The sequence below is a fragment of the Dryobates pubescens genome, chromosome 35 (genome assembly GCF_014839835.1).
Source record: "Dryobates pubescens isolate bDryPub1 chromosome 35, bDryPub1.pri, whole genome shotgun sequence".
NCBI classification, from domain to species: domain Eukaryota; kingdom Metazoa; phylum Chordata; class Aves; order Piciformes; family Picidae; genus Dryobates; species Dryobates pubescens.
The window spans coordinates 5,332,606-5,359,872 of NC_071646.1; the positions used below are offsets into that span (position 1 = coordinate 5,332,606).

Sequence of the window (27,267 nt, forward strand, 5' to 3'; positions counted from 1 at the left end):
CCTGAGACCCCAGCACCCACCTGCACCATCACTACCCTTATAACACTCACCTGAACCCTTAGCACCTTCAGACACTCTTCCCCAGTAACCTTAAGAACACCCTCCAGGACCTGCCTGAGCCTACAGCAACCCTGAGAGCTCCCCAGCACCTCCAAAGCCTTTCACAGCCAGATCCCACAGCACCCCCTCCAGCCACAAGTCCCCAGCATCCCCCCCAGCTCTCACTCCTCGCTCCCTACAACCCCATCTGTCCCATTCAGCTCCTCCAGCTCTGCTGAGCTGCTCTTGTGCTCCCTACCAAGACCCACCCCTCTGAACCCCGCTTACCCTGAGCCCCACGGGGACACAGATGCCCATTCCTGCAGCTAGGGTGACAAGTGGTGACCACACCTGGGCTGTTAGCCCCCTAAAAGCTTCCAGAAGTAGAAGGCTGGGAACCATAGAATCAGAGAGTTGTTTCAGCTGGAAAAGGCCTCGAAGATCACCCAGTCCAACATCAACCCAACCCCACCACGGCCACCACACCATGGCCCCAGGTGCCATGGCCACACCTTGCTTGCACACCTCCAGGCGTGGGGACTCCACCACCTCCCTGGGCAGCCACTGCCAACCCCTGACCACTTTTGCCTCAAAGAAGTTGTTCCTAATCTCCAACCTAACCCTCCCCTGGCACAATTTCAGGTCCTCAGAGCCACCCCTCAGCTCAGGACTCTCAGCCTCACCCAGCTCTCAGGGCTGGGCTTCAGTCCCTAACTGCAATTGAAGGCATTTGAGCTGGTTAGGGCTGTGAGCAGTGGGTTTGGTATCTCTCTGGTCTCTTGTTTATGTTCTTGGACTCAACAACTTCCCAGGGTGATGAATTCTGCAGTTTAATTAAACACTGGGAGCAAAAGGATTTCCTTTTACCAGGTCTGGATTTCCTGCCCCATCAATCCCAGCATGGGCAGTGGGATGCTCTCCACATCCCCATTTTGCTCTCCTCTGAGGGGAAGGGGGTGAAATCCTGGGGTGAGACCCAAGAGCTGGTGTGGCTGGAGTGCTGAAGGGTTTGGCTGATGCTTTGTTCCAGCTCTTCAGGAGCTTGTCCAGGTTCTCTACATTCATGGTGGACACATCAAAGTGAGATGGTTTTAAATGCTTAGTGACTTTGGGCTGGTAGCTGAGACCTTCTGCAGTCATGGCTTGGCTGGGGCAGCTAGTCGAATTCCCTTCAGGAATTACAAACAGCTCAGAGGGAAACAACCTTCCTTTACAGAGAATTCCTGTGGTCCAAACAAATCCACACTGCCCCATTGCTAGCACTGTCTCAGACCTTGATCCTCCTCCAAACGTTGGGGGAGGGGGGCATTTAACAGCTTGCAAATAGTTCAACCAGGGCAAGTGTAGGGTCCTGCCCCTGGGGAGGAATAAAACCCTGCAGCAGTACAGGTGAGGAGGGACCTGCTGGGAAGCAGCTCTACAGAGAAGGGCCTGAGAGTGCTGGGGGACAGCAAGCTCCCCATGAGCCAGCAAGGTGCCCTTGTGGCCAAAAAGCCAAGGGTGTCCTGGGGGGCATGAAGAAAAGTGTGGCCAGAAGGTCAAGGAAGGTTCTCCTCCCACTCTACTCTGCTCTTGTTGGGCCACATCCATAGTGCTGGGTGCAGTACAGGGCTTCCCACTTCAAGAGAGACAGGGAACTGCTGGAGAGAGTCCAGCTGAGGGATGTAAAGCTGCTGAGGGGCCTGGAGCAGCTCTGGGAGGAGCAAAGGCTGAGAGCCTGGAGAAGAGCAGCCCCAGAGGGGAGCTGAGCAATGCTCAGCAAGAGCTAAAGGGGGCAAGAGGCTGGGGCCAGACTCTGCTCAGTAGTGCCCAGGGTCAGGACAAGGGGCAAGGGGCACAAAGTGGCTGCCAGGAGGTTCCACCTGAACAGGAGGAGAAACTTCTTTGGTATGAAGGTGCTGGAGGCCTGGAGCAGGCTGCCCAGAGAGGTTGTGGAGTCTCCCTCTCTGGAGAGCTTCCAACCCTCCTCCTGGGCATCGTGCCCCTGGGCAAGCTGCTGTGGGTGCCCTGCTGGAGCAGGGGGGTTGGACTGGATGATGCCCAGAGGTCCCTTCCAAACCTCACCACAGAATCAATACGGTTGGAAAAGGCCTCAAAGATCATCAAGTCCAACCTGTCACCCAACACCTCCTGACTACTAAACCATGGCTCCAAGTGCCACATCCAACCCCCTCTTGAACACCTCCAGGGATGGGGACTCCACCACCTCCCTGGGCAGCACATGCTGGGGCTCTGTGAAATGAGAGATCCCTTTGATGCTGGCAGGGATCCTACTGCTGGGAGCAGGAATTATTCCAGGTGAATGATGCTTCCAAATGCAATGCACTGACCATGGTTTCCCACGTTCTTTGTTTGCCTTCCTGGTGTTCCTCTCACCCTGGCAGTGAAAAGCAAACAAAAATAATCAATTCCCAAGTTTGGAGCAGGGAGGGGAAGGTTTGGGCTGGCTTGGCCTGGTTTATACAACACTTTTGTGCACAAGCTCAATCTTTTCCTCGAAATGAGATTGCTAGTGGAATCAGACAGACGTTGCTTGGGCTTTGCTGTCCTGGGAAGCCTTCTCTTGTGCAGATCTCTCCTTTGGGCTCCTCTCGGAGCTCCCTGCTCTGTCTTTGCAGCAGCAGCAGTTGCAGTTTGGAGGTCTTGCTGCATCTGCTGCCATCTAACGGGAGAACTCAGCCTCGGCTCTGACTTTTCGAGCAAATCAAAACCTTTTCCTGCTCGATCCTGCTGCTGCTCAGCAAAGCAGCATCTTCCACCTCTCATCCCAGCAACTCAAGGCAAAAGGATGACCTTAAAAGTCTCCTCCAACCAACATTAAGGGCAGCAAAGTCGGGGAGGGGTTTGGAGCACAAGCCCTGGGAGGAGAGGCTGAGGGAGCTGGGGTTGCTTAGCCTGGAGAAGAGGAGGCTCAGGGGAGACCTTCTTGCTGTCTACAACTACCTGAAGGGAGGTTGGAGCCAGGTGGGGGTTGGGCTCTTCTCCCAGGCACCTAGCACCAGAACAAGAGGACACAGTCTCAAGCTGTGCCAGGGGAGGTTTAGGCTGCATGTTAGGAAGAAATTCTTCTTAGAGAGAGCAATTGGCCATTGGATGTGCTGCCTGGGGAGGTGGTGGAGTCACCATCCCTGGAGGTGTTTAGGAGGAGACTTGATGGGGTGCTTGGTGCTATGGGTTAGTTGACTAGATGGTGTTGGGTGATAGCTTGGACTTCTTGAAGGTCTTTTCCAACCTGGTCTGGTCTGGTCTATCCTATCCTATCCTATCCTATCCTATCCTATCCTATCCTAATGCAATGATTCTGTAACTCCAGGAGAAGATGCTTAGGGATGGGAGGTTTAGTGGTCCAGAGGTGCTGGAGCATGGAAATGGGGCACACAGAAAGGAGAGAATTCATAGAACCACAGAATTGTCAGGGTTGGAAGGGACCTCAAGGATCAGCCGGTTCCAACTCCCCTGCCATGGGCAGGGACACCTCACACTACAGCAGGTTGCTCACAGCCACATCGAGCCTGGCTGCAAAAACCTCCAGGGATGAGGCTTCCACCACCTCCCTGGGCAACCTGTGCCAGTGTCTCTCCATCTTCAGCTCCGAGGCTTTGAAATTCCTGCATCATTCTACCCTACCTGGTGCAGCTCACCTCTCTAATCTTTCTGAGCAGAAGCTTGGCCCATCAGTGCTGTGTTTTCATCTCCACCTGCAAACCAGCCTCACCTCCACAAGCCAAGCCTGAGGCTCTTAAAGATCTTTTCCAACCTAAATGATTCCATGAGGAAAAACTTCTCCACTGTAAGGGTGATATGGCCCTGGAGCAGGCTGCCCAGGGAGGTCATGGAGTCTTCTTCTCTGGAGACTTTCAAGACCTCTCTGGATGTGTTCCTGTGTGACCTGCCCTGGGTGATGCTGCTCTGGCAGGGGGGGCGTTGGGACTGGGATGATCTCCAGAAGTCCCTTCCAGCCCTCACCATGCTGGCATTGTGTGATCTATTCCATCTCTTTCTCTTCCCCTAGGTGTGCTCTGGGGGGCTTTTGAATTTATTCTGAGCTGGTTTTAGAAGTTCTCTGTCACCAGTACTGATTCCTGGCACAAGAAAGCAGCAAAGAGGGGGGAAAAAAATACACCAGCTTTGCTAACTGGGGGGACTTTCAATGTGCAGTTAGGGATACACTGGATATTTCATTGCTCCAGATCAAACCTCTTCAGACTGTAAAGTCCCAGCAGCACCAGCAGCCCCAGACCCCTTGTTTTATACATCAGCCTTCAGCTGACTCCTGGGATTCACTTCTTCAATCCTGAGACTGGAGTTTGCTCCCTCCTGCTTCCAGCATCTTGGAGCCAGCTGGGTGCCTTTGCTGTTTCTTTCCTTCAGCTGTTTTGTTTCCTTCAAAAGCAAGCAGTGGATTTTCCCAACGAGTGTGCTGGAGGTCTGCTGTGCTCTGGGATCAGTTCAGGAGATGATGGATGCAGGAGGGGCCAGGTGGCAGCCAGCTCCCCTGCAGCAGCTTTGGCTCTCAGCACCTGAGGGACATCAGCAAGGCACACACATGGAGAGTGGAGATGGTGTCTGAGGGTTGGGTTTGTGCTTTGGTTTTTGGGCTGTCCTGGCAGTTTCAGGTCACAGCAGGTGGGGCTGTCCATCACCAGCAGCAGCCCTTTTTCTTCTGAGGTGACTTCCCTACCTCTTCTGCCTGATGTTTTAATTCATCTTCACGATCTTTGAGCAACCTGAGAGAAAGGGAAGGAAGTTAGCCAGGTGTCCCCCTGTGCCTCTCATGGCTGAGCTCTTTGTGGGGACAAACAGCAGCAAAGGAGGCTCAGCAGGGCTGTCAGAAACCAGGAGGAGCCTTCCAGCTCCAGGGGGGTTGAGAGCCATGGGCTCTGCTAAAAACCCCAACCTAAGCTGGGGGTTTCCTTAGCAGCCTCATAGCCTCTGCTGGACTCTCTCCAGCATTTCCCTGTCCCTCTTGAACTGGGGAGCCCAGAGCTGGACTCAGTACTCCACATGTGGCCTGACAAAAGCAGAGTAGAGTGGGAGGAGAACCTCCCTTGACCTGCTGGCCACACTTTTCTTCATGCCCCCCCAGGACACCATTGACCTTCTTGTCCACAAGGGCACCTTGCTGGCTCATGGGGAACTTGCCGTCCCCCCAGCACTCCAAGGTCCTTCTCCATGGAGCTGCTCTCCAGCAGGTCCCTCCTCACCTGTACTGCTGCAGGGTTTATTCCTCCCCAGGGGCAGGACCCTACACTTGTCCCAATTAAACTATGTGAGTTTCCAGGGAGCTGGGGATGCTTAGCCTGGAGAAGAGGAGGCTCAGGGGAGACCTTCTTGCTCTCTGCAACTCCCTGAAGGGAGGTTGGAGCCAGGTGAGGGTTGGGCTCTTCTCCCAGGCAAGCAGCACCACAACAAGAGGACACAGCCTCAAGCTGTGCCAGGGGAGGTTTAGGCTGGAGGGGAGGAGAAAGTTCTTCCCAGAAAGAGAGATTGGCCATTGGAATGTGCTGCCCAGGGAGGTGGTGGAGTCACCATCACTGGAGGTGTTTAGGAAGAGACTTGATGGGGTGCTTGGAGCCATGATTGATCAGATGGTGTTGGGTGATAGGTTGGACTTGATGATCTCAAAGGTATTTTCCAACCAGGTTTATTCTGTTCTAGCCTAGCCTAGCCTAGCCTATCCTAGCCTATTCTAGCCTAGCCTATCCTATCCCATTCTATCCTATCCTATCCCCTCCACCCAGCTCTCCAGCCTGGCCAGGTCTCACTGCCTGGGGGGGGATGTCACCATTCCTCCCAGTTTTGACCATCAGCAAACTGGCTGAGGTTCCACCCTGTCCCTTCATCCAGATCATTGATGAAGACATTGGACAAGCCTGGGCCCAGCACTGACTAGAGTTAAAAAAGCAGGAAGGAGCCCATTGAATCCAGGACAGCTGGCAAGATCCAAAGCCATGGCTCACCTGACTAAGCTGGCCATGGACTCAGAGACATTGTGGCCTGAGGCAGCACTGCATTCATAAAACATGAGCTGGTGCTCCTGGAAGACAGAACCCAGAGAGAAATGTCATGTTCTGGTGCTGGGAGGGAGTAAATAGCCATGGAACAGCCAAGGTCAAGGGGAAGCAGGAGGGACTCAAGGAAACTCTTTTACTGGGGTGGTGCTGAGTCAAGACCGAGATGGTGAGGGGAAAGCAAAGCAGGGAAGGGTGAAAGGTGGGTTCAGAGTTCACTTTTGCTGACAATTAAAGCACAAAAGCTAAGTTAGGAGCTTTCACTTCTTCCCAGGTCCTCATGCTGGTGGCATCCATCCACAGCTGTCCTTGCCCAGCTTGGGTGGACCACTTGCTTCAGCAGGGCTGTGCACCTACCTTGGCCAGGCGCTCGCCCTCCTCCCTGGGCACCTGCCTCTCTGCAGCACAGTCGGTTTTGTTCCCCAGAAGCAGAACAGCAACTCCAGCTCCTGCTCCTTCCTGGGCAGGTAAAGAGGGGAGGGGATCAGGAGTGTGTCTGAATCTCCCTTGACTCACAGCCAGACACATCCTGGAGCACCACAAAGGATGCCCATGGATTTGGGATAGCAGCAAAGCCTTCAATTCCTAATTGAGCACCAAGAGCAGTTAAAAAGTGGTTGGCTTTGGGTATTTTTCCCCCCTTAAATCATCTGTCCTGCTCTATCCACAGGACAGAGGTACTCTTGTAGTGAATTCACTTTGTGTTTGGCTTCAGGAACCCTCCAGAAGATGCTGTGGTTGGGCTTTACAGGCACTGGCCAGGGCACATCCTGGTTTGTTCCAGCATTTTCACACCCTGGCTTTGTGCTGGAGTGGAAATCTCCAACGAGTAGTTTTCAACAAGACACAAGTTGCCTCCTCTGTCCTAGGGCTCAGCTCAGACCACTCTTCATTTAAAAGTGTTATCAAAATCACTTCCAACGTTGTCCCCAAGTGATGGGACAAGAGGAAACAGCCTCCAGTTGGGCTAAGGTAGGTTTAGCTTAGCCTTGAGGAACAATTTCTTCCCCAAAAGGGTTGTCCAGGCCTGACCCAGGCTGCCCAGGCTTAGTCCCCATCTCTGGAGGGGCTTTAAACCCACGGAGATGTGGTGCTGAGGGCCATGGTTTGGTGGTGCCCTGGCAGTGCTGGGTTAATGGTTGGACTGAGGAGAGGCTGAGGGGGCTGGGGAGGCTGAGGGGACTGGGGTTGCTTAGCCTGCAGAAGAGGAGGCTCAGGGGAGACCTTCTTGCTCTCTGCAGCTACCTGAGCAGAGCTTGTAGCCAGGTGGGGGTTGATCTCTTCTCCCAGGCAAGCAGTGACAGAACAAGAGGACACAGTCTCAAGCTGTGCCAGGGGAGGTTTGGCCTGGAATTGAGGAGAAAGCTCTTCCCAGACTGAGAGATTGGCCCTGGGGATGTGCTCCCCAGGGAGGTGGTGGAGTGTTCAAAAAGGGATTGGATGTGGCACTTGGTGCCATGGTTTAGTTGTCAGGAGGTGTTGGGTATCGGGTAATAGGTTGGACTTGATGACCTCTGAGGTCTTTTCCAACCTGGTTGATTCTGTGGTTCTAAGACTCAAAGGCCTCAAAGGTCTCCTCCAGCCTAAACAGTTCCACGTTTCCGTGGTCAGTCCCAGACGTCCATCCCTAACCAGCAGGCAGGGAAACACTGACCTCGGAGTGACCACCTGCTCCCAGAGCTTGGGCAGGGGGGGACAGGAGAAGGTTTTCCTGCTTCACCTACCTGGACACAGCTCAGCCAGTAGCGCAGGTCCAGGAAGGAGTACTGGGAGGTGAGGTCATACATCAGCACCACGCCGTCTGCCTTGCGGAAGAACTGCCTGGTGACACTGCGGTACCTGTGCAGGCAGAGCAGCGCTGCTGGCCTCGGCAGCCCCTGGCAAGCACTGCTCTGAAGCCACAGGGCCAAACCCCAGGGCCAAACCCCAGGGCCAAACCCCAGGGCTTGCTCTTGTGCAGATACACATGAGGGGGAAAAGGGAAAGGGAGAGGGGGAGAGGGGGGGAGGGGGAGAGGGGGGGAGGGGGGGAGGGGGAGAGGGGGAGAGGGGGAGAGGGGGAGAGGGGGAGAGGGGGAGAGGGGGAGAGGGGGAGAGGGGGAGAGGGGGAGAGGGGGAGAGGGGGAGAGGGGGAGAGGGGGAGAGGGGGAGAGGGGGAGAGGGGGAGAGGGGGAGAGGGGGAGAGGGGGAGAGGGGGAGAGGGGGAGAGGGGGAGAGGGGGAGAGGGGGAGAGGGGGAGAGGGGGAGAGGGGGAAAGGGATTAATCCGGTTGGAAAAGACCTCTGAGATCACCGAGTCCAACCTATCACCCAACACCACCTCATCAACTAAACCATGGCACATTGGCCACAACAACCCTATGCAGAGCTACAGGCTGGGGGCAGGGTGGCTGAGAGCAGCCAGGCAGAGAGGGACCTGAGGGTAGTGGTGGACAGCAGCTGAACAGGAGGCAGCAGTGTGCCCAGGGGGCCAAGAAGGCCAAGGGCAGCCTGGCCTGCAGCAGGCAGAGTGTGGCCAGCAGCAGCAGGGAGCTCATCCTGCCCTGTGCTCAGCACTGCTGAGGCCACAGCTGGAGTCCTGTGGCCAGCTCTGGGCTCCTCAGGTCAGGAAAGAGGTTGAGCTGCTGGAAGGTGTCCAGAGAAGGGCAACAAAGCTGGGGAGGGGTCTGGGGCACAGCCCTGGGAGGAGAGGCTGAGGGAGCTGGGGTTGCTTAGCCTGCAGGAGAGGAGGCTCAGGGGAGACCTTCTTGCTCTCTGCAACTGCCTGAAGGGAGGTTGGAGCCAGGTGGGGGTTGGGCTCTTCTCTCTGGCAACCAGCCCCAGAACAAGAGGACACAGTCTCAAGCTGTGCCAGGGGAGGTTTAAGCTGGAGGTGAGGAAGAAATTCTTCCCAGCAAGAGAGATTGGCCCTGGGGATGTTGTGGTGGGCCAGGCAGCTCTAAGGTCCCCCTGGAGTCTTCTCTCCAGGCTGAACCCCCTCAGCTCCCTCAGCCTCTATGCTCACAGCAGAGCTGCTCCAGCCCTTGGAGCATCTCTGTGGCCTCCTCTGGCCTCACTCCAGCAGCTCTGTGTCCTTCTCCTGCTGGGGACACCAGAGCTGGAGGCAGGATTGTAGGTGAGGTCTGAGCAGAGCCAAGGGGCAGAATCCCCTCTGCTGCCCTGCTGCCCACCCTGCTCTGGCTGCAGCCCAGCACACAGCTGAGGGCACTGCTGGCTCCTGGGGAGCTTCTGAGCACCCCCCTCCCCCAAGCCTCTTTCTTCAGAGCTACTCTCAACCTGCTCTGCACCCACCCTGGATTAGTGCCTTGTCAGATCACACACTGCACAGAGCCCCTCCTCAGACCACCTCTCCTTTGCTGGGCAAAGTCAAGGATGTTCATTTCCACTAAACCACCAGGGAAACAAAGAAGGCCACAGGCTGCTCCCCTTGAGCAGGGAGCTCAGCACCTCACCTTTCCTGACCTGCTGAGTCCCACAGGCGGAGAGTGAAGTGCATGTTGTCCACAACGAGGGTTTTGACCTGATAATCCAGTCCTAGGAGACACAAGGAGAGCTATTGCCATGCTGTGGAGTCCATCCCTGCCCCAGAGGATGGCTGGAGAAGGCACACAGGCTGCAGGGATGGTCTCAGGCTGCAGCTCAAAGCCTAGTCCCAAGCTAATCTCCATCTTTACTGGATGGCTTTTCAGAAGCTCTCCAGTTTGGGAAGGAACAAAACCAGGTTGGTTGAGAGGGGAGGACAGAGCTGAAAGGTGAAGCAGAGACAAGCACTAGCACTGGGCAACCTGAGCCAGCTGAGGAGGTCCCTGCTGACTGCAGAGGGATTGGATGCCCTTTGGAGGCCCCTTCCAACCCAGGCCACTCTGTGGTTCTGTGGCCATGAGGAGAAGGAGGTCCAGCATCAGCTGCTCAGCACCATCCAGGTGTGTGAAGCTGGTTTGGTGGCTGGTGTGAGCTGTAGCCTGTGCAACGACCACCAGCAGCTTGTGGGGTGCAGGAAAGGCAGCTGTGGAGGTGACCCCAGCAGGTGCAGAGCCCTGCTGGAGGGGAGCTGGAGGGCACCTACCTACTGTGGCAGCCAGCTGAGGGTTGAAGGTGTCGGCGTGCAGCCGGTACAGGAAGGATGTTTTGCCCACGTGGGAGTCCCCAACAAACAGCACATTGTAGAGGTGGTCTGAGTCCGGGGGGGCTTCAGGACGACCCCTGGGGGCAGCCGCTGTCACAGCCCCTGGCTCTCCCGGGCTGGGCTCCCCTTCCCGGCTCACTTTGTGCCCAGCCTCCTGCTGCTTCTCCCCCCGCTGGCCAGCGCTGCGGTCGTTGCTCTGCTCCCCCGAGAGCTGCCGCTGGGGCTGCTGGCTGCTGCGGGCTGCGTCCCCCAGCGAGCTGCTCCCCAGCACCATCCCCAGCTGATCGTTCCCAGCATCTTCCTTCTGCTGGATCCTCGTGTGAAGGGTTGGCACTGCTGGGATCCCTTGTTCTGGAGGCTCGGCAGGGCTGGCAGCTCCCTGCTCTGCTTCCCTCACCTGCAGCGGCTTCTCCTCCAGCCGCTGGGGAGCAGTGTGAGGCCTCACCCCACCTGCCTGTGCTGAGACCTGCTCCCGGGGCTCCCTTGGGGCTGCCTGTCCCGAAGCACCTAGCAGCTGCACATCTGGAATGAGAACATCCTCCTGCATCATTGCTTCCAGCTTTAGCACGCTGGTTTGTACTGCCCCCTCAGAGCCCGGGGTGCCCAGTACGGGCACACCGTCCCCACGGCCCTGCCCCAGCCCTGGACTCTGAGGTTTGACTAAACTCCTCAGCCCTGCCTCCAGCCTCTCTCCCTGCACCGCTTCCAGACCTTGAGCTCCATCCAGAGGCTCCTCTGCAGCAGCCTTCTCTCCCTGCAGTATTCCCAGTGTCTGGCTGTCCTCTAGGACACCTGGGCCAGGGAATGGTCCCTGCATTGCTTCCAAACCAAGCTCCTCAGGGGCAGCAGCGTGCTCAGGATGTGAGGTGGCTTCAGCCAAGGAGGACACACAAGCACCAGCAGCTCCCTCCCATCCCTCTGTGCTGGCAGCTGCACACAGACCTGAGTCCCCTCCCTGCATCCCAGCTGCCCCCAGGGGTGAGAGATCTGCCTCTGTGCTCCCTCCTGGGGTTGATTTGAGCTCCTTCACCTCTGCAGTCAGATGCACCTTGGCATCAGTGCTCTGGTCCTCCAACACATCCAGGTTTTCAGCCTCCTCAGGGGCCCCAGGCCTCTCTCCCTCTGTCATGGCCTCTCCATGGGGGTGAAGCACAGGCTCATGTGGCACCTCATGCTCACTTTGCCCTTGTGTCTCGTCCTCAGCCTCCTCCACAAGATGCACAGCTCCATGGTCTCCTCCTCCCTGGGAGCTTTCTAAGCTGACATCCCCCCACAGCTGCATCTCTGCCTGGGCATCCTCTGCCTTCATTCCCACCAGCTCTGCTTCATGCACCTGATCCAGGGACTGCTCATCTGGAGCCCTGTTCCTTTCCTGCTCCATCCCCAGGGAGCCAAGCTCACTCAGGGGATGAAAATCTGGCTCAGTGCTGTCTCCTGGGGTCAGTTTGGGCTCACCTCTCTCCACAGCCAGCTGCCCCTCAGCACCAGGGCTCTGGTGCTGCAATGTGTGCAGGATTTCAGCCTCCTCAAGAGGCTGCTCCTCTGTAACTGCTGCTTCTCCCTGCCTGACTCCAGCAGACTGCAGGTCAAGCCCAGGCTCATGTGGCAGCTCAGGCTTGCTCTGTCCTTGTGCCCCATCCTCAGCCTCCTCCATGAGCTGCATGGCTGCTTGGCACACCCCTCCCTGGGGGCTTTCTGGGCTGGTACCCCCAGGCAGCTGCTTGTCTGCCTGCAGATCCTCTGCCTCCACCAGTTTTAGTGCCTGAGCCTTAGCCAGGGACTGCCCACACAGGTCTGAGCTCTCCACAGGTGATCCTGCTGGGGAAGGTCCCTCACTGTCCCCCACACCAGTGCCCATTTCCTCCTCCAGCCCTAACTCTGGTTCATCCTTCTCCAGTGGCTGCACCTCTGGAGCCAAGCTCCCTGCCTGCTCCTTCCCCAGGTCTCCAGCATCTCTTGGGGGCTGCACATCTGCCTCCAGCTGTGCAGGCAGCTGCACCCTGGCATCATTGTTCTGGGCTTCCAGTGGTTGCACATCTGCTCCACCTTCCTGCACATCAGCAGGTGGCACAGCCCCCAGCACCTCTACACCCTCAGCCCCTGCTGCACCTCCACCCCCAGGCTCATCCCATGGCTGTGGCTCTGCCTCCCTGGGCTGTGTTACCTCCACCTCCTCTTCCTCAGCCTCAGCTCTGCTGATCCCTCCATGCTGATCTGGGGCTGGTGAGACTTCACCATCTGAGGCCTCTCCTTGGGTCTGCACCTCCACACCAACAAGCTGCTCACCCAGCTGCCATCCTGCCTGCCCAGCCCAGGGTGGCCCCAGACCTGCTTCCAGATGTTCTCCCTGGCTCAATGCCTCTTCCTCAGCTTCTCCTGGGGGCTGTGCTTTTTCCCAGCCTGTTTTATCCTGCATCCATCCTTCTCCCTCTGCCTCCACCAGCACCTGCTCTCCCTCCATGCTCTCTCCTGCTGCTCCTTGCGGTTGCTCAGCCACCTGCAGCCTGAGCTCCTTCACACCAGGACCCTTTCCCTGCTGGAATAACAGCTTCCATGCTTCCTCTGGGCTCTCTCCCTGCTGTGCCCCGTAGTGCCCAGCCCCCATGGACCCACCAGCCTGTGGCCCCTCTGGAGCAGGAAGCTCAGCTGCCACTGGGCCCTCTCTCAGGTCTCCTTCAGGCAGCTCATGACCGATGGTGCTGGGGACAGTCTCTCCCAGGACCCCAGGAGTTGTGCCAGGGGCTGCAGCTGCCTCCAGCCCCGCTGGGGGCTCAGCATCATCCGGGGGGTGCTGGGCAGAATCAGCTGGTGCTGAGGGTGCACCCAGTGCCTGGAGCTTCAGATGTTCACTCAGAGCTGCTATGGCATCGTTCATCTCCCTGAGCAAAGAGTTCTGGTCAGAGAAGCCTTCCTCTTTCAGGAGCTCTGGGAAGGGCTCCTCCTCCACCGAGCTTGCTCCCAGCGAGGCTCCCAAAAGGCCTTTGTCTGCTGGCAACACTTCCCAGACTCTGGAAAGGGCAGAAAATGGGAGGGTTGGTCCAGTTCCCCAGTCAGGCTGCAGCTCCCTGCCATCCACCCCAGCTGGCACTGGGAAGGGTCTCTTCACCACCTCACCCCATCCATCCCAGCTGGCACTGGGAAGGGTCTCTTCACCACCTCACCCCATCCGCCTGAGCTGGCCCTGGGAGGGGTCTCTCCTCCACCACCTCACCCCATCCACCCCAGCTGGCACTGGGAGGGGTCTCTCCTCCACCACCTCACCCCATCCACCTGAGCTGGCCCTGGGAAGGGTCTCTCCTCCACCACCTCACCCCATCCACCTGAGCTGGCCCTGGGAAGGGTCTCTCCTCCACCACCTCACCCCATCCACCTGAGCTGGCCCTGGGGAGGGTCTCTCCTCCACCACCTCACCCCACCCACCCCAGCTGGCACTGGGAGGGGTCTCTCCTCCACCACCTCACCCCACCCACCCCAGCTAGCCCTGGGAAGGGTCTCTCCTCCACCACCTCACCCCATGCCTCTCCAAACCCAGCTCTGTTACCCTCTGGCTGTACTGGAGGTTCCCACCAGCAGCCATGGGGACAGGGCAGAGGGGGATGCACACCCAGGGAGCCAGACCCAGGGCTGAATGCTGTCCAGTGAGCTTCTCTCCAGCCTCCATCCTCACATTCTCAGAGACAAAAAGAGCTCTTGGCCAGGTGTGGGGAGCACCTGAGCCGAGGGAGCGATGCAAGGCGATGAGGTGGGGCAAGAGAGCTGATCTCCAGGACGAGGGATGGGTGGGAAAGGAGCACTGATAGGAATAAACATCAGGTGTGCCTGGGGAGGGTGGGGGGCTTGGCAGCAGCTGGCAGATGCTGAGGGCATGAGCTGAAGCAGCAGCTGTTGCCCAGGACCCCTTACACTTGGTGAATGCTCTTGGCTTTGGGCTTGCTGCTGCGGGACCCCAGCCTGAGCCGCATCTTGGAGCGCTGCTTCTCCAGACTCATCTGCAGCAAACAGGGTGGAAGAGCAGACAGAAAAGTGTTTGGAGATGGAGCATCTCCACCTGAGAGGATGCTGAACCACCCAAAACTTTGAGGGTGCCAGAGCTGAGATGCTGCTACTCGCTCCCTTTGAGTGGTAGAAGGGGAAATGGCCTCAGGTGAAGGGTGGGATCTAGAGCAGGTGGGGACTGACCACAGCAGCAGGAGGCAGTGGGAGAAGAGGGATTGGATCCTGCCCTACTTCTCTACAGCAACCTGAAAGGAGGTTGCAGCCAGATGGGGGTTGGTCTCTTCTCCCAGGGACCAGAGGAAATGGCCTCAAGTTGCCCCAGGGCAGGTTCAGGTTGGCCATGAGGAACAATTTCTTCCCCCAAAGGGTTGCCAAGGCCTGGCCCAGGCTGCCCAGGGCAGTGGTGGAGTCCCAGTCCCTGGAGGGGTTTCAAAGCCCTGGAGCTGTGGTGCTGAGGGCCATGGGGTGGTGGTGCCCTGGCAGTGCTGGGGTAAGGTTTGGACTCCATGACCTGAAAGGTCTTCTCCACCCCAAACTATTCTGTGCTTTGGCACCGTGCTGAGCCTTTGAGAAAGCCTTCAGGGCTGACTCTGCCTGTGCTGCAGGAGCAGCCTGTGCTCTTGGGCTCCCCAGCACTCCCAAACTGAACAGCACGAGGCTCTGGAGCATGGTGACCCCATCCTGTCCCCACACACCCAGCACAAGTACCTGTGGGGACGCTGGCATCTCACTGGGCAGCTCTGGCACTGCTCTGTCCCTGCAAACACAGAGCACAGGGAACACAATGGCAATTACAAACCCTCTGAGGAGAGGCTGAGGGAGCTGGGGTTGCTTAGCCTGCAGCAGAGGAGGCTCAGGGGAGACCTTCTTGCTCTCTGCAACTCCCTGAAGGGAGGTTGGAGCCGGGTGGGGGTTGGGCTCTTCTCCCAGGCAAGCAGCACCAGAACAAGAGGACACAGTCTCAAGCTGTGCCAGGGAAGGGTTAGGCTGGAGGTGAGGAGGAAGTTCTTCCCAGCAAGAGAGATTGGCCCTGGGGATGTGCTGCCCAGGGAGGTGGTGGAGTCACCACCACTGGAAGTCTTTAGGAAGAGCCTGGATGAGGCCCTTGGAGCCATGGTTTAGTTGATCAGATGGTGCTGGGTGATAGGTTGGACTTGAAGGTCTTTTCCAACCTGGTTTATTCTATTCTATTCTATAACTGCATCCTCCTCACCATGCCCATCCCTGCCCCAGGCTTGTCCCTAGCCCCAGAGGGGCTGGAGCAGAGCAGCAAAACCCACGACCCTTGGCTCAGTCCTAGCTGGGTGCCTCTGAGCCCATCTCTGCTGGCACTGCCCTGCTGGGGCACTCTCAGTGTGTGCTGCTGCCAGGCCTGCCTCTTTTTTTCCTGAGGTTCTTCACCTCAGCCCATGGAGACCACTGAGGCACCACCATGGCTGAGACCCACCAAACCCCATCCCCTGCAGCCCCCAGGAGGGGACCACGTTGTCTGCAGAGGGAGACGCCGGCCTCAGCTACTCACCCAGGCTCCTCCACACGCTCCCAAGCCACTGCAGCCCTTGTTGCCTGCAGGTTCCTGTGGGTCTGCTGCAGCTGCTGCTGGAGGTGCTGCAGGTGGTCCTCCAGCACCCGGTTGGTCTCCTGCAGCTGCTGGTTTTCAGCACTGGCAGCTTGTTGTGTGCTGCGCAGCCTGTGGCACCGCGCCTCCAGCTGGGGGGAGGGTGGCAAGCACGACAGTCATGCCCCACCAGGACCCCCAGGAGACCCAAAAAGAGTGATGGATAACCCTCTCCTCTAGACCTGGGGCTGAATCTTATCCCCTGAGGATGGTGGGTGGAAAACTCAGCTTGGAGCCTCCAGGGATGGAGGGGAGTGTGGGCAGGGGGGTGGCAAAGGTGGGGATGCAGGCCCCGTGGGACAGCCTCAAAGGAGGCTGGAGGGAGGGGAGGGCTGGTGTCTTGTTACATGAAGCAAGTGCCAGGACGAGAGGAAACAGCCTCAGGTTGTGCCAAGGGAGGTGCAGGTTGGATATTAGGAGCAATTTCTTCCCAGCAAGGGTTCCCAGGCACTGGCAGAGGCTGCCCAGGGGGGTGGTGGAGTCACCATGCCTGGAGGGGTTTCCAGGACCTGTGGATGTGGTGCAGAGGGGCATGACTGGGGTGGGGTTGTGAGCTCTGGGTGTGTGGTTGGACTTGATGACCTCCAAGGTCTCTTCCGACTTCAGCAGTTCTATAACTCCATGAACCTGCACCGAGGGCTGGTGTGCAGCATCCTCTGCTGCTCCAGCGCAGCCCGGAGCCCTCAGACACCCTGGGGGAGCAGGGTCGGGGCCAGCTCACCTCCCTCTGCGCCGTGACCAAGCTCTGCACCTCCCTCTCGCTGGCGTCCAGCGCTCGCTGCAGCTCCATCCTGCGCTGCTGGCTCCGGGCCGCGCTCTGGGATGGCAGCGAGGACCTCAGCAAGGACATCAGCACCACCGCCCCCCCGGGAGCCCCCCCAGGGGCTTGGGGCTGCGGGCTCCCCTCCCAGGGTGGGTGGCAAGGGGAGAGCAGCAGCTGGTGACCAACCTCCTGCTCCAGCCGCTGCCGTTCCTGCTCCATCTGCCGCTCCAGGGTCTCGCAGAGCTGCTGCACCTTCTGGTCGTGTTCAGCCACATGCCTGCCGGGGACAGCAAGGCCAAGGGGTGGTGAGACCCTGCTGCGGTGGGTGCAGGTCCCTGGGATCCTCCCCGCTGTTGCCAGCAGCCCGAGTCCGGGGCTTTTGTCACCTCCTGCGGGGACTGCAGAGGGAGCCCGGCCCCAAGGCTCGGCTCGGAGCGAGCCCTCTGCTCCGGCCGGCCCCGGAGGTGCTGCACGGGCTCAGGTTTCTCCCTCCTTGGGTGCATCCCCACGGCTGGGAGCCCCATCCCTGCCCACTTTCTTCTCATCCCGTCCCTCTCCACCGCCCCGGGTGACTCACTTGTTCAGGGTCACCTCCAAAGCCTCCTTCTTGCTCTTGGCTTCTTGGATGCGGCTCCCCATGGTGGCCAGGAAGTCCTCCAGGCTGCCCAGGAGCTGAGGCTCGTCCTGCCGCAGCTTCACCCACAGCTGCCACATCTCCTGCCTGCAGGGGCAGGGGTGACTCGTAGGGAGCACCTCCCCCCAAAAGTGGGGCCAGCAGTGGGGCTCCCAGGTCCCTTGGCTCACACCCTTTGGGATGTGTGGTCCTGGGGGACAGGTGACCACGACCCTGTCCCCTGCTCCTGTGCTTGGGGCAAAGAGACCTCCAAGCCACTTCTGGGGGTGTCCTGCTCCAAGCCTTTCCCCCTCCACCCCAGCCTGCAGTACACTCACGGGTGCTGGGCGGGGGGGGGCTTACACTTCAGAGGCGCTGTCCATGCCCAGCTGGTCCATGAAGGCAGCAAAGTGTCTCTGCTCCTCACTGCCCACCCCCTCCAGCGCTGGGCTGGGGGGGGCCAAGGGGACCCTCTGGGACGCTGCATCCTGCCGCCAGTGGTGGTCCCTGGCAGCTTCGTGGGGGCTCGGGAGCTGCCCTGCCAACAGACATCCCAAACCTTCTCTGCCTGGCCAGGGTGAGAGCAAAGCCCAAACCCCACCACCTCCCACCCCTTGGCTTCCCCAAGCTGCTGCGGTACGACAGGACCCAGCACCAAGCGGCCATAGGCTGAGGGCATTGGGATCCAGGGCATTGGGACCCCGGCATGGGGACACTTCTGGGGACATCAAGTGCCACCCAGCCAGGAGAGCATTCCAGGTTCCTCCTGGGAAGCTCTGGGATGGTGTCCAGGCTCAGCTTGCCAGCACTTACGGAGCCTGGCAGTGAACTCCTCGGTGCCTATCCGCCCGGTGCCAGCAGCATCCAGCCCATCAAAGACGAGCTGCAGCTCCTCTCTGCTGCATGGGAAACCTTCCTCCTGCAGCTTCTGAGAGCAAAGCAGATCAGAGGGAAATCACAGGGTCCTGGAATGGTTTGGGCTGGCAGGGAGTCGAAGATCATCCAAGAGGATGCATCCCTCCTTTACCTGCACGTCTGAGCGGGTGACAAACCCTCTCTGGTCCTTGTCCTGCTCCCTGAGGAAGTCCTGCGCCCTCTGCACTACTTGGGATGCCCACAGCGGGTCCTCCCCGGGGCCGGGTTGCACCACGGGTGCCTCGGCAGCGCCCTCCCGGAGCTGCCTGCGGCGGCTGGAGCCCAGGCGCCGGCTCTTGGTGCCGGCCCTGCGCTCGGCCATGGCTCGGTCCTGCGGAGGGGGAAACCGCTGGGTGCTGAGCCTCACCCAGCTCTGCCTTCAGTGCGGTGGGGGCCGGCAGAGCAGCACTGAGCTGTTCCTGCCGGTCGGTGTAAGGGGCCCCAGGTGTGGCTACGGGAGGAGGGACCACAGGGTGCCAGCAGAGCTTGGACCCACAGCGGGCAGCGGCTGTCCAGGCTGGCTGCCAGCCCAGCACCCCCGGGGCAAGTGGCCTCTCCTGCCACCTACCAAGCACCCAGCCCAAGTCTCATGGAGTTATTTTGGTTGGCAGAGACCAACCATTCACCCAGCACTGCCAGGTCACCACATCTCCAGGGCTTTGAAACCCCTCCAGGGATGGAGGCTCCACCACCTCCCTGGGCAGCCTGGACCAGGCCTTGGCAGCCCTGTTGGGCAAGAAAATGTCCTTCACATCCAGCCCAAACCTTCCCTGAAGCAATCTGAGGCCGTTTCCTCTTGCTGTAGCTCTTGTTCCTTAGAGAGCAGCCCAATCCCCACCTGGCTCCAGCCTCCCTTCAGGGAGCTGCAGAGAGCAATGAGGTCTCCCTCAGCCTCCTCTTCTCCAGGCTCAACCCCCTCAGCTGCTCCTCCCCAGCCCTGTTCTCCAGACCCTTCTCCAGCTCTGTTGCCCTTCTCTGGACACCTCCAACCCCTCAATGTCCTTCTTGGAGTGAGTGGTCCAGAGCTGACCCCAGGACTCCAGGTGCAGCCTCAGCAGTGCTGAGAACAGGAGGACAATCCCTGCCCTGGTGCTGCTGGCCACAGCAGTGCTGATGCCAGCCAGCAACCTCCCCCTGCTCTGCCCTGGCTCTGGAAGATGCAGAGGACATGGGCACTGCCAGGGCTTGAGGGCTCCCCAGGAGATGAGAGAGCCAGGAGGTAGCACCAGCAGAGGACCAGGCAAGGCAGTGCTGGAGGTCTGGGTGAAGCGTGGTGGTTCCCCCCCTGCTCCCTCAGAGCTCAGCAGCAGCCTTCAAAATTCCTCCCCCAGTTTTCACAGCCATGAGTCACCCCCAGGCAGAGCTGAGTGAGACCCCAGGGGAGGCTCCATTACACCTGCTCCTTCAGCCCAGCTTGTGGGGGGCTGAGCACAGGAACCTCTCACTGCCTCCCTCCCTGTCCTGGGGGGGTTGGCAGTGTCCCCAGCAGCCACCACAACAGCTCCCTGAGGGGCTCAGCATGGCAAAGCCAAAAAAGCAGTGAGGAGGAAAGCCTGGCCTTGGAGAGAGGCTGCTGGAGATCCTGGGCCATGCTTGAGCAGTCTGATGGTCACAGTCTGATGGTCAGAGTCTGGCTTTCTGCTCCCAGCCTGGGGACCTCCCCCAGCTGCCCAGCCCTTTGCCCCTTTCCTTCTGCAGTGGGGACCAGCAACTAAATCCTGGGGTGCACCAAAACCATGGGAATGTGCCCCAAACCTCCCCTGCCCCTTAAAGCACAATACCCACCAGCACTGCCCAGTAGCAGGATGTTGACACAGGAGGGTCTTAAGGAGTCACTGGAGACCCTCCCCAGACCCCCAGAGATCCAGGGACAGAAACTGGGTGACTTTATGGTGGTCCCAGTCCCAAAGGCAGCAGGTCTGAGGGGTGATTTGAAGCCTGGGGAAGCCCCCAGGTCCCTACCACAGCCCCAGGGCTGAGCTGATCCCCTCACACCCCAAAGCACACAGCGAGGAGGGGGCCTGAGAGGGGAGCTGTGCACCCTCCAACTCCCTCTGAGCAGGGACCCCCAGGGCACCACCAACCCTCTGTGACTTCTGTGTCCCTCCCCCCTGCCCCAACAGCCCACACTGCTCTCAGCCATCAGCAAACAGCCCCCAGGTACAGCAAGCAAAAGCCCCCTCCCCACTCTCCAGCAGCAGGACCCCTCCCCTCCCACCCCTCTTCTTTTCCTTGCCTTTCCCTTTCCAAGGTGCTGCAGGAGCAGCAGGGGGGGCAGCAGCTCTTACCTTGCCCACCCAGCGAGGGGCACCCTCAGTTTCAGGGTGCAGGGGGGGTCCCTGTGCTGTGCTGAAGGTGTCTGACCTGCCCTGAGCTCTGCTGCTGCTCTTGCCCAAGGCTCCTTTTCCGCCCGGGGGTTGCACCCAACCGCTGCTGCTCACACGTTTCCTGTTTGCTGCCTTGCAACTGGGGTGCAGGAAGGGCCCATCCAGAGGGTCAATATCCACACACCTCCCCCCCCAGGACCCCCAGACCCCAAAGCTGGTGTCCTCAGGCACTGCAGCAGAAGCCTCTCCATCCTTTCCCCATTTGCAGCGGTCCCCAGCCAAGGGGTTTGGGGCAGGGGGAAAGCAGCAGAGGAACAGCAAAGGTCACAGAATGTGTGGGGTTGGAAGGGAGCCTCAAAGGTCATCTTGTCCAACCCCCCTGCAGTCAGCAGGGACATCTCCAACTCGAGCAGGTTGCTCAGGGCTACATCACCTTGAATGTCACCAGGGATGGAGCCTCCACCACCTCCCTGGGCAGCCTGTGCCAGTGTCTCCCCAGCCTCACTGTGCAGAGCTTCCTCCTGCTCTCCAACCTAAACCTCCCCTGCTCCAGTTCCAGACCCCTGCCTCTCACCCTGGCTCTCCCAGCCCTTGCCAAAAGTCCCTCCCCAGCTCCCCCTTCAGGTGCTGGGAGGCTGCTCTGAGGTCTCCCTGGAGCTTTCTCGAGGCTGAACAGCCCCAGCTCTCCCAGCCTGTCCCCACAGGGGAGGTTCTCCAACCCTCTGATCATCTTTGTGGCCTCCTCTGGAGCCTCTCCAGCAGTTCCAGGTCCTTCTTGTGCTGGGGGCTCCAGAGCTGGACACAGCAATCCAGGTTGGGCCCCACAAGAGCAGAGCAGAATCACCTCCTGTGGCCTTAGAGGAGTCTTGCACATTTTTGCTTCACTTCAACTGCAAGATTGGAGATTATAAAACCTCAAGCAAAACCCTAAAACAGCACCAAGAGGAAACCTCAACCACTGCCTTCAGGTTGTGACCAGAGCCACCATGCCCAGGCTCTTGGGGCAGGAGCTGTGGGGTGGAGGCTGGTGCCCTGCTCACCTCTCCCCATCCCAGCAGGGTGCAGGCACTGCCCTGGGTGTTTGTGTGCTGGGTGTCTGAGCTGGAGGCTCAGAAGCCTCTGCTCTGTTCCCCCAGCCTGGAGCAGCCCCACAGCCAGGCTGGCTGCTCAGATTGCAAAACCCCTCTCTGAGCTCACATTTGTCACCACCTCTCACACCCCCTGGGGCTGTTTGCCCCTGCAGGAAGGCTGAATTTTGGCTCTGCTGTCCCCGGGGATGCTGCTGGGGGGGGTTGGAGAACTCCTAAACGTTCCCAGCAGAGCTGATGGATTCCTGCCCTCTGCCAGGCAGGGCTCCAGGAGGAGAGCAATGGGATGGCACCAGCTTGCCCCTGGCTAATGGCCACTTGGAGTCATGGAACTGTTTTGAAGAGACCTCCAAGGTCAAGCCCAACCATCAGCCCAGCACCACCATGGCCCTGAGACCATGTCCTGAGCTGCCACAGCCACACCTTCCTTGAACACCTCCAAGGGTCAGGAGCAGGCTCCCAGCAGGGCAACAGGAATGATGTGGGCAGGAGAGGAACCTACCTTCACCCAGGGGGCAGTGGCTGCTGCTAGGGGACACGGTGACAGCAGCAATCCTGCACCCAGGTGCACAGCAGAGAGCTGTGCCAAGAGCTCAGGGCTAGGCAGAGGACTTGTGGGGAGGTTTTGTGCCTCTCAGCCCTCACACAGCTCCTCTCCTCCTGCTGCAGAGTCACCCAGGGCTGGGGCAGGCAGGGTTGGTGCTGGGCTGGTGCTGCAGCCACCCCAGCTCCCAGCCCACCCAAGGGCAGCTCCCAGCTCTGGGCTGCACCCTCAAACCCCTTCCATTCCTCCTCCCTCTCCATCACTCCCACCAGGCAGAGATGTCTCCTCACCACACAAGTGTTTATTCCCCTCACCTGTACAGAGCACCAGGCACCTCCTCTCCCCCCACCCCTCACTCCAGAGCATTATTTACTTTAATATAAATAAACATTTAGTGCTGGGAGCTTCACCCCCAGCAAAGTGCTTCCCAGTGCAAGGCAGAAGGCTGGCCTCCATCCCTCCTCTGCCTGGGACCATCTTGCACCAGTTTCCAGAGTCCAAATCCAGCAGAGCAGGAGATGAACTCCACCAAAGTGCTGAGACCTGACAGTGTTGAGTGCCTGCAGAGCAGGGACTCATCCTTCAGTGCTGGGATTGAGCAGCTCCAGGGCATCCCTGGGCCCCAGAAGCGACCAAAGCCCCTCAGGCTCTGCAGAGCCAAGTGCAGGACCTCACCCACACCGACCTCAAAGGAGACAGCCTAGAGGGAAACAAAAAAGCTACCACCTCATCTTTTGGTGCCAGCCTTGCTGGGCAGCAGGACTCCTTCCAGCTGAGCTACAGCAGGCAGCTCTCCAGCCTGGATCAGTGCTGGAAGTGGCAGAACAGAGGGCGAGGAGCAGCCCACAGCAAGCCCCAGACGAGGGCAGAAAGCGGAGTCTGGGTCAGCAGGGGACCCCAAAGGCTCCCAAGGCAGGTCCCACAATGAGCTCAAGCCCTAGGGACCTGCAGAGGGTTTGTCACCACCTGCAGCCCATCTGATGGCACTGGTGAGTCACCCAGAGGAAGGGCTGGCCAGGGAATGCTGCTTCCTCTTCCAAGCAGCCCTCAGCTCTCTGCTTCCACAAGGGTTTGCCCCTGCTGGCTCCATCCAGCTCGGAAGGAGGCCACCCCCATGCACCAGCAGCCAGGCTGTCCTCAGTGCCAGGCTGCTCCAGGGCTCCACAATCCATGCTGGTGGCTTCCTGGTGCCACCAAGAGTCCTTCCATGGGCAGGCAGGGGAAGGACCACAGCTGGACAGCAGGATGCTGCCAGGATGATTCTTGGTGCTCCTCTTCTCTGCAGGTAGAGCGAGGCCTCAGTCCCACCATACCCATTCCAGTCCTCCACCATCTCCAGGGGGGCTGCAAACCTCAACATGGGCTACTCCTAGACATTGCACACAGAGGAGGTCCCTCAGGACCCCAGAGCTACTCATAAATAGGGAACTACAGACTCTACATTGCTTCATACAGACAGCTTACACAGGGCAGTACGGGGGAAAGAGCCACCACACCTCCAGGGCACATCAGCAGCAGCTGTCCCCAAGGGCAGAGGGGGGCAGCACAGCCAGGTCATGGCTTGGGCTTGTCAGGCTTGGGCTTGTCAGGGGTGAACCTCCTCTTGGAGCTGTAGAAGTCTGCAAGGTAGAAACAGAGGGTTGGCAAAGTGCCTCCAGGCACAGGAAGAGGGAGGTGCCCCCAGGGAAGCTCCCAAACCTCAGCACAGGTAGGCTCCATCTTAGAGCCACCCACCCAGAGCCTTGTGCTCCTGGAGAGCAGAGCCTGCAGGTCTCCAGCTCTTCATGCCCAGCCCCTGACCTTAGAGGAAAGGCTCAGGACATGGGGATTGAGGGTGGAGTATTTTGGGGCACCCACAACACAGCTCTGCAGCCCACAAGCCCAACATAAGCTCCCCCCTAACCCTCAGCAACCAAAAGGTGCCCAAGGCTGTGGCCTTTTCCCCTGGGAAGCTGAGCTCTGCTCCCTCAGGAGAGACATGCCTGGGCTATGGTCCCCTCCCCATGCCCACAAGCCAGGCAGGGCTCCTGCACCCAAGCCCCCTGCCCCTTCCAGCAGAGCCATGCCACCACCAGTGCCACCAAGCCTCCAGCACTCACCTTTGATGGTGGTCTGCCCCCGTTTCAGGCTCTGTGGAGCACCAGCCCTGTGGAGCCCTGAGCTCTGCTGAGAGCCCTCGGGGCAAACCCTGCCAGGGTGATCCCTGGAGCCCCTCTGCTCGGTCCTGATGGCACTGACCAGGCTGTGGGCTTCCTGGGTTGGCTGCTCAGCCTGGAAGACCCTCTCCCACTTGAACTGTCCATCCAAGGGAGTCTCTGTCTCAAAGTTGAAGTTCCAGCGCTGCTGAGCCTCCTCCAGGTGCTGCCTCATCAGGTCCTTCAGGTCGTTCTGGAGCTGCTGGTGGTCCAGAGGGCCAAAGAGGTTCCTGCAGACCTTGCTGCTGCATGGCATCTGCCCAGCCCTGCTCTGAGCCAGGGGCATCGTGGCAGCTGGGAGGGAAGCAGAGCAAGTTACTGGAGGGCTGGGCAAGGCCCAAGGGCCAGCACACGGCAGCCAAGGTGGCACCAGCTGGGTTGAGCTCTGCAATGAGGCAGCCCAGAGGGGACCTCCACTTGGACCCAGAGATTTCAGTGCCAGTGGTGTCCTGGGGCAGAGGCTGGAGCATGACTGAGGTCAGGACAGTGCAGAGGATGGGGCAGGTGTGCACATTGCCCATTCCTCCTCCAGCAGGTAAATCCCCACCAGGGCAGAGCATCCTCAGTGGTTTCACCCACACCCCCACTTCCACAGGGGCACAAAGCAAGTTGGCACAGGGGTGAGTGAAGCAACAGGAGGGTTGTCTGGGCAGCTCCTTCCTCTCAAGCAGCCAGGCTCAGTGGCAAGGAAGCCCTTTAAGCAACTGTAAGGACGTGCCACAAGCTTGACCACTTTGTTAACCACCCTCCTTATCTGCCAGGAGCTGTTGGGTAAGCAGGGAGAAGACTTCTGCTTGTTTTCAAATCGCTGCCAAGAGCTTTGACTGCTCCCAGCAAGTGCCAAAGCCCCTCCCCGGCACAGGTCCTCCCCCTCCCACAGGTGTGGGGCTGATGGAGCCCTCACAGCACTCTGAAGAGCCTCTGAGGAGCCTCCTTATCAGAGCACAGCAAACACCACCCTGGGATTTGACAGCTTGACCCTGCTGGGAGCCACACTCCTTTAAGTCTCCTGCAAAAGCCAGATTCACCACGTGAAAGCCCCCGAGGGAGCAGCTTCCTCCTCACCCACCCAAGGCTGGGACCCCTCCAAGACAAGCCCCCAGCAGATCCTCAAGCTTCAGCCCTGCACATCTGGGGTCCTCAGCCTCTCAGGGGGAAAGTCTTCTACCTAAGTTCAGCCTCTCCGGGTCTCCTGTGCCACACTACCAGGCACCCACCGGCACGGTGGGGCCGGAGGGGCCACCCCAAGCCTGCGCCCTGCCCCAGCCCAGCTCTGCTCCCAGTCCAGACTGAGCATCCCGAGTAAAAATAGCGACGCAGCTTCCTATCTGCTGGCAGCGGGAGTGCACCGAGGCTGACCTCATTGCAAGGCAAGTCCCAGCATGTCCAGGCAAGCCCTGGCAGGTAGCAGGCAGGGGACACGTTTTGACACCCCGTCTGGACACCCTCCAGCTCTCCCTGCCTGTGTCAGGTGACAGTCTCCCCATCCTCAGGCCACGGCCGAGCCCCAGGTGCCACCCTGGACTCCCACACCTTGAGATAACAGCTTGGCCCTGACTCATAGCTGCAGACTGCAGGAGCCAGCGAAGGAGGAGAGCCCAGGGCCGGCTCACAGTCCCCTCTCACGGGGCTGGTGTCGCTCTGGCAGCCTCCCGAAAGCTTCGAGCCAGCCGGAGAACCCCGAGGCTTGGCCACAGAGCGGCTGCAGGTGCAGGGATGCGTTAAAACCTCACCCAGCCGGGCCGGGAGCTGCAGACACTCCCGGGGACACCCACACAGCCCCACAGGCACCTGCGACACCCAGGACCAGTTACACCAGTCGTGGGGAAGGCTTGGGGAGCAGGAGGAGCCAGCAGCATCCACGCCCGCGGGTGGGGATGGAGCCGCCGCCGGTGCCCTCCCGCACCAGCTGCCTGCCGGGGCGGCGAGCGCGGGGCACGCCCAGCTCACGACACCCCTGGGGCTCCGCAGCGCCGGGGGTCGGCACCGGGATCCTCCGGGATGCTCCGCGGCTGCCCGGCCGCGCCCCGCACCGCTCCCCACCGCCACCGGGGGGCGAGCGCAGCCCGGGCCGGGGCTCCGCCACCTCCCGGGAGGGGCCGGGGGGGTGCTCCGGGAGCCGCCCCCTGCCCACCGCCCGCAGCTCACCCACCCCCGGGCCCGGCCACCCCGGCCGCGGCCCCGCTCCCTCCCCCGCCTGGGGACGCGACCCCCGGGGCGGAGCCGCCGCCCCTCTGCTAGCCGACCGGCGGCGACCTCCTCCCGGTGACAGCCGCGCGTTGACACCCCCCCGGCCCGGACAGAGAAGAAACGGCAGGGACCGGGAGGGGACCGGGAGGGGACCGGGAGCCGCCCGGCGCCGCCGCGCTCCACTCACCGTCGCGTCGCGTCTCCGGCGGCCGGTGCCCGCCGCCTCTCCCCCGCTTTATACCGGGGCGGGCGGAGCCTCGCTGTGTCGTCCGGGATTTCCCCCCCGCCCCTGCCCCGCCCCGCAGCGGCCCGGCCCCCGGGGCAGCCGCCTCGGTCCTCTGTCCTCTTCCTCGGTCTTCCCCTCCCCTCCCCTCCCCTCCCCTCCCCTCCCCTCCCCTCCCCTCCCCTCCCCTCCCCTCCCCCCCCCTCCCCTCCCCTCTCCTCCCCCCCCTCCCCTCTCCTCCCCCCCCTCCCCTCCCCTCCCCTCCCCTCCCCTCCCCCAATTCCGGGATGCGAGCGGGGCTGCGGGGATCCTCCTCACACGGTGCGGGGACCCCCTCCCGGCGGGGTGCGGGGACCCCGCACCAGGGGACACAGGGGATGTTGGGAGGTACAGGAGCAGCCATCCTAGGGGAGTGCTGGGACCATACATCAGGGCATCCCCCTCCCCAGGAGCTACAGGGACCCCCTTCCTGCGGAGGGTGCAGGGAGCTCCCATCGAGGAGCAGAGGGATCCCCGGCAGGGACTCTTCCCGGGGCAGGTGCAAGGATTCCCCCATCAGGGGATCCAGGGGTCCCCCATTAGAAGGATCCCGTTCCTGGGGAGGGTGTGGGTGCAGGGACT

The 27,267-nt window shown here is 60.1% G+C and overlaps 2 protein-coding genes across 2 annotated transcripts; both read right to left on the bottom strand.

Moving 5' to 3' along the window:
* Positions 1-221: 221 nt before the first annotated feature.
* Positions 222-18,401, bottom strand: RAB44 (RAB44, member RAS oncogene family). The gene is made up of 16 exons (XM_054176297.1): positions 18,192-18,401; positions 17,528-17,652; positions 17,129-17,272; positions 16,738-16,828; positions 16,510-16,605; positions 15,693-15,880; positions 14,879-14,927; positions 14,078-14,163; positions 13,005-13,182; positions 11,354-12,224; positions 10,115-10,753; positions 9,501-9,582; positions 7,775-7,889; positions 6,408-6,509; positions 6,000-6,076; positions 222-294 (listed from the first exon to the last, which is right to left on the bottom strand). The coding sequence occupies exons 1-16, from the start codon at positions 18,399-18,401 to the stop codon at positions 222-224; spliced, it is 3,126 nt and encodes a 1,041-aa protein (XP_054032272.1).
* A 4,483-nt stretch (positions 18,402-22,884) lies between these two features.
* CDKN1A (cyclin dependent kinase inhibitor 1A) lies at positions 22,885-26,680 on the bottom strand. The gene is made up of 3 exons (XM_054176571.1): positions 26,611-26,680; positions 24,138-24,527; positions 22,885-23,657 (listed from the first exon to the last, which is right to left on the bottom strand). Exons 2-3 carry the CDS (start codon positions 24,517-24,519, stop codon positions 23,593-23,595), a joined length of 447 nt encoding a protein of 148 aa, XP_054032546.1. The 5' UTR covers positions 24,520-24,527; positions 26,611-26,680; the 3' UTR covers positions 22,885-23,592.
* Positions 26,681-27,267: the final 587 nt, after the last annotated feature.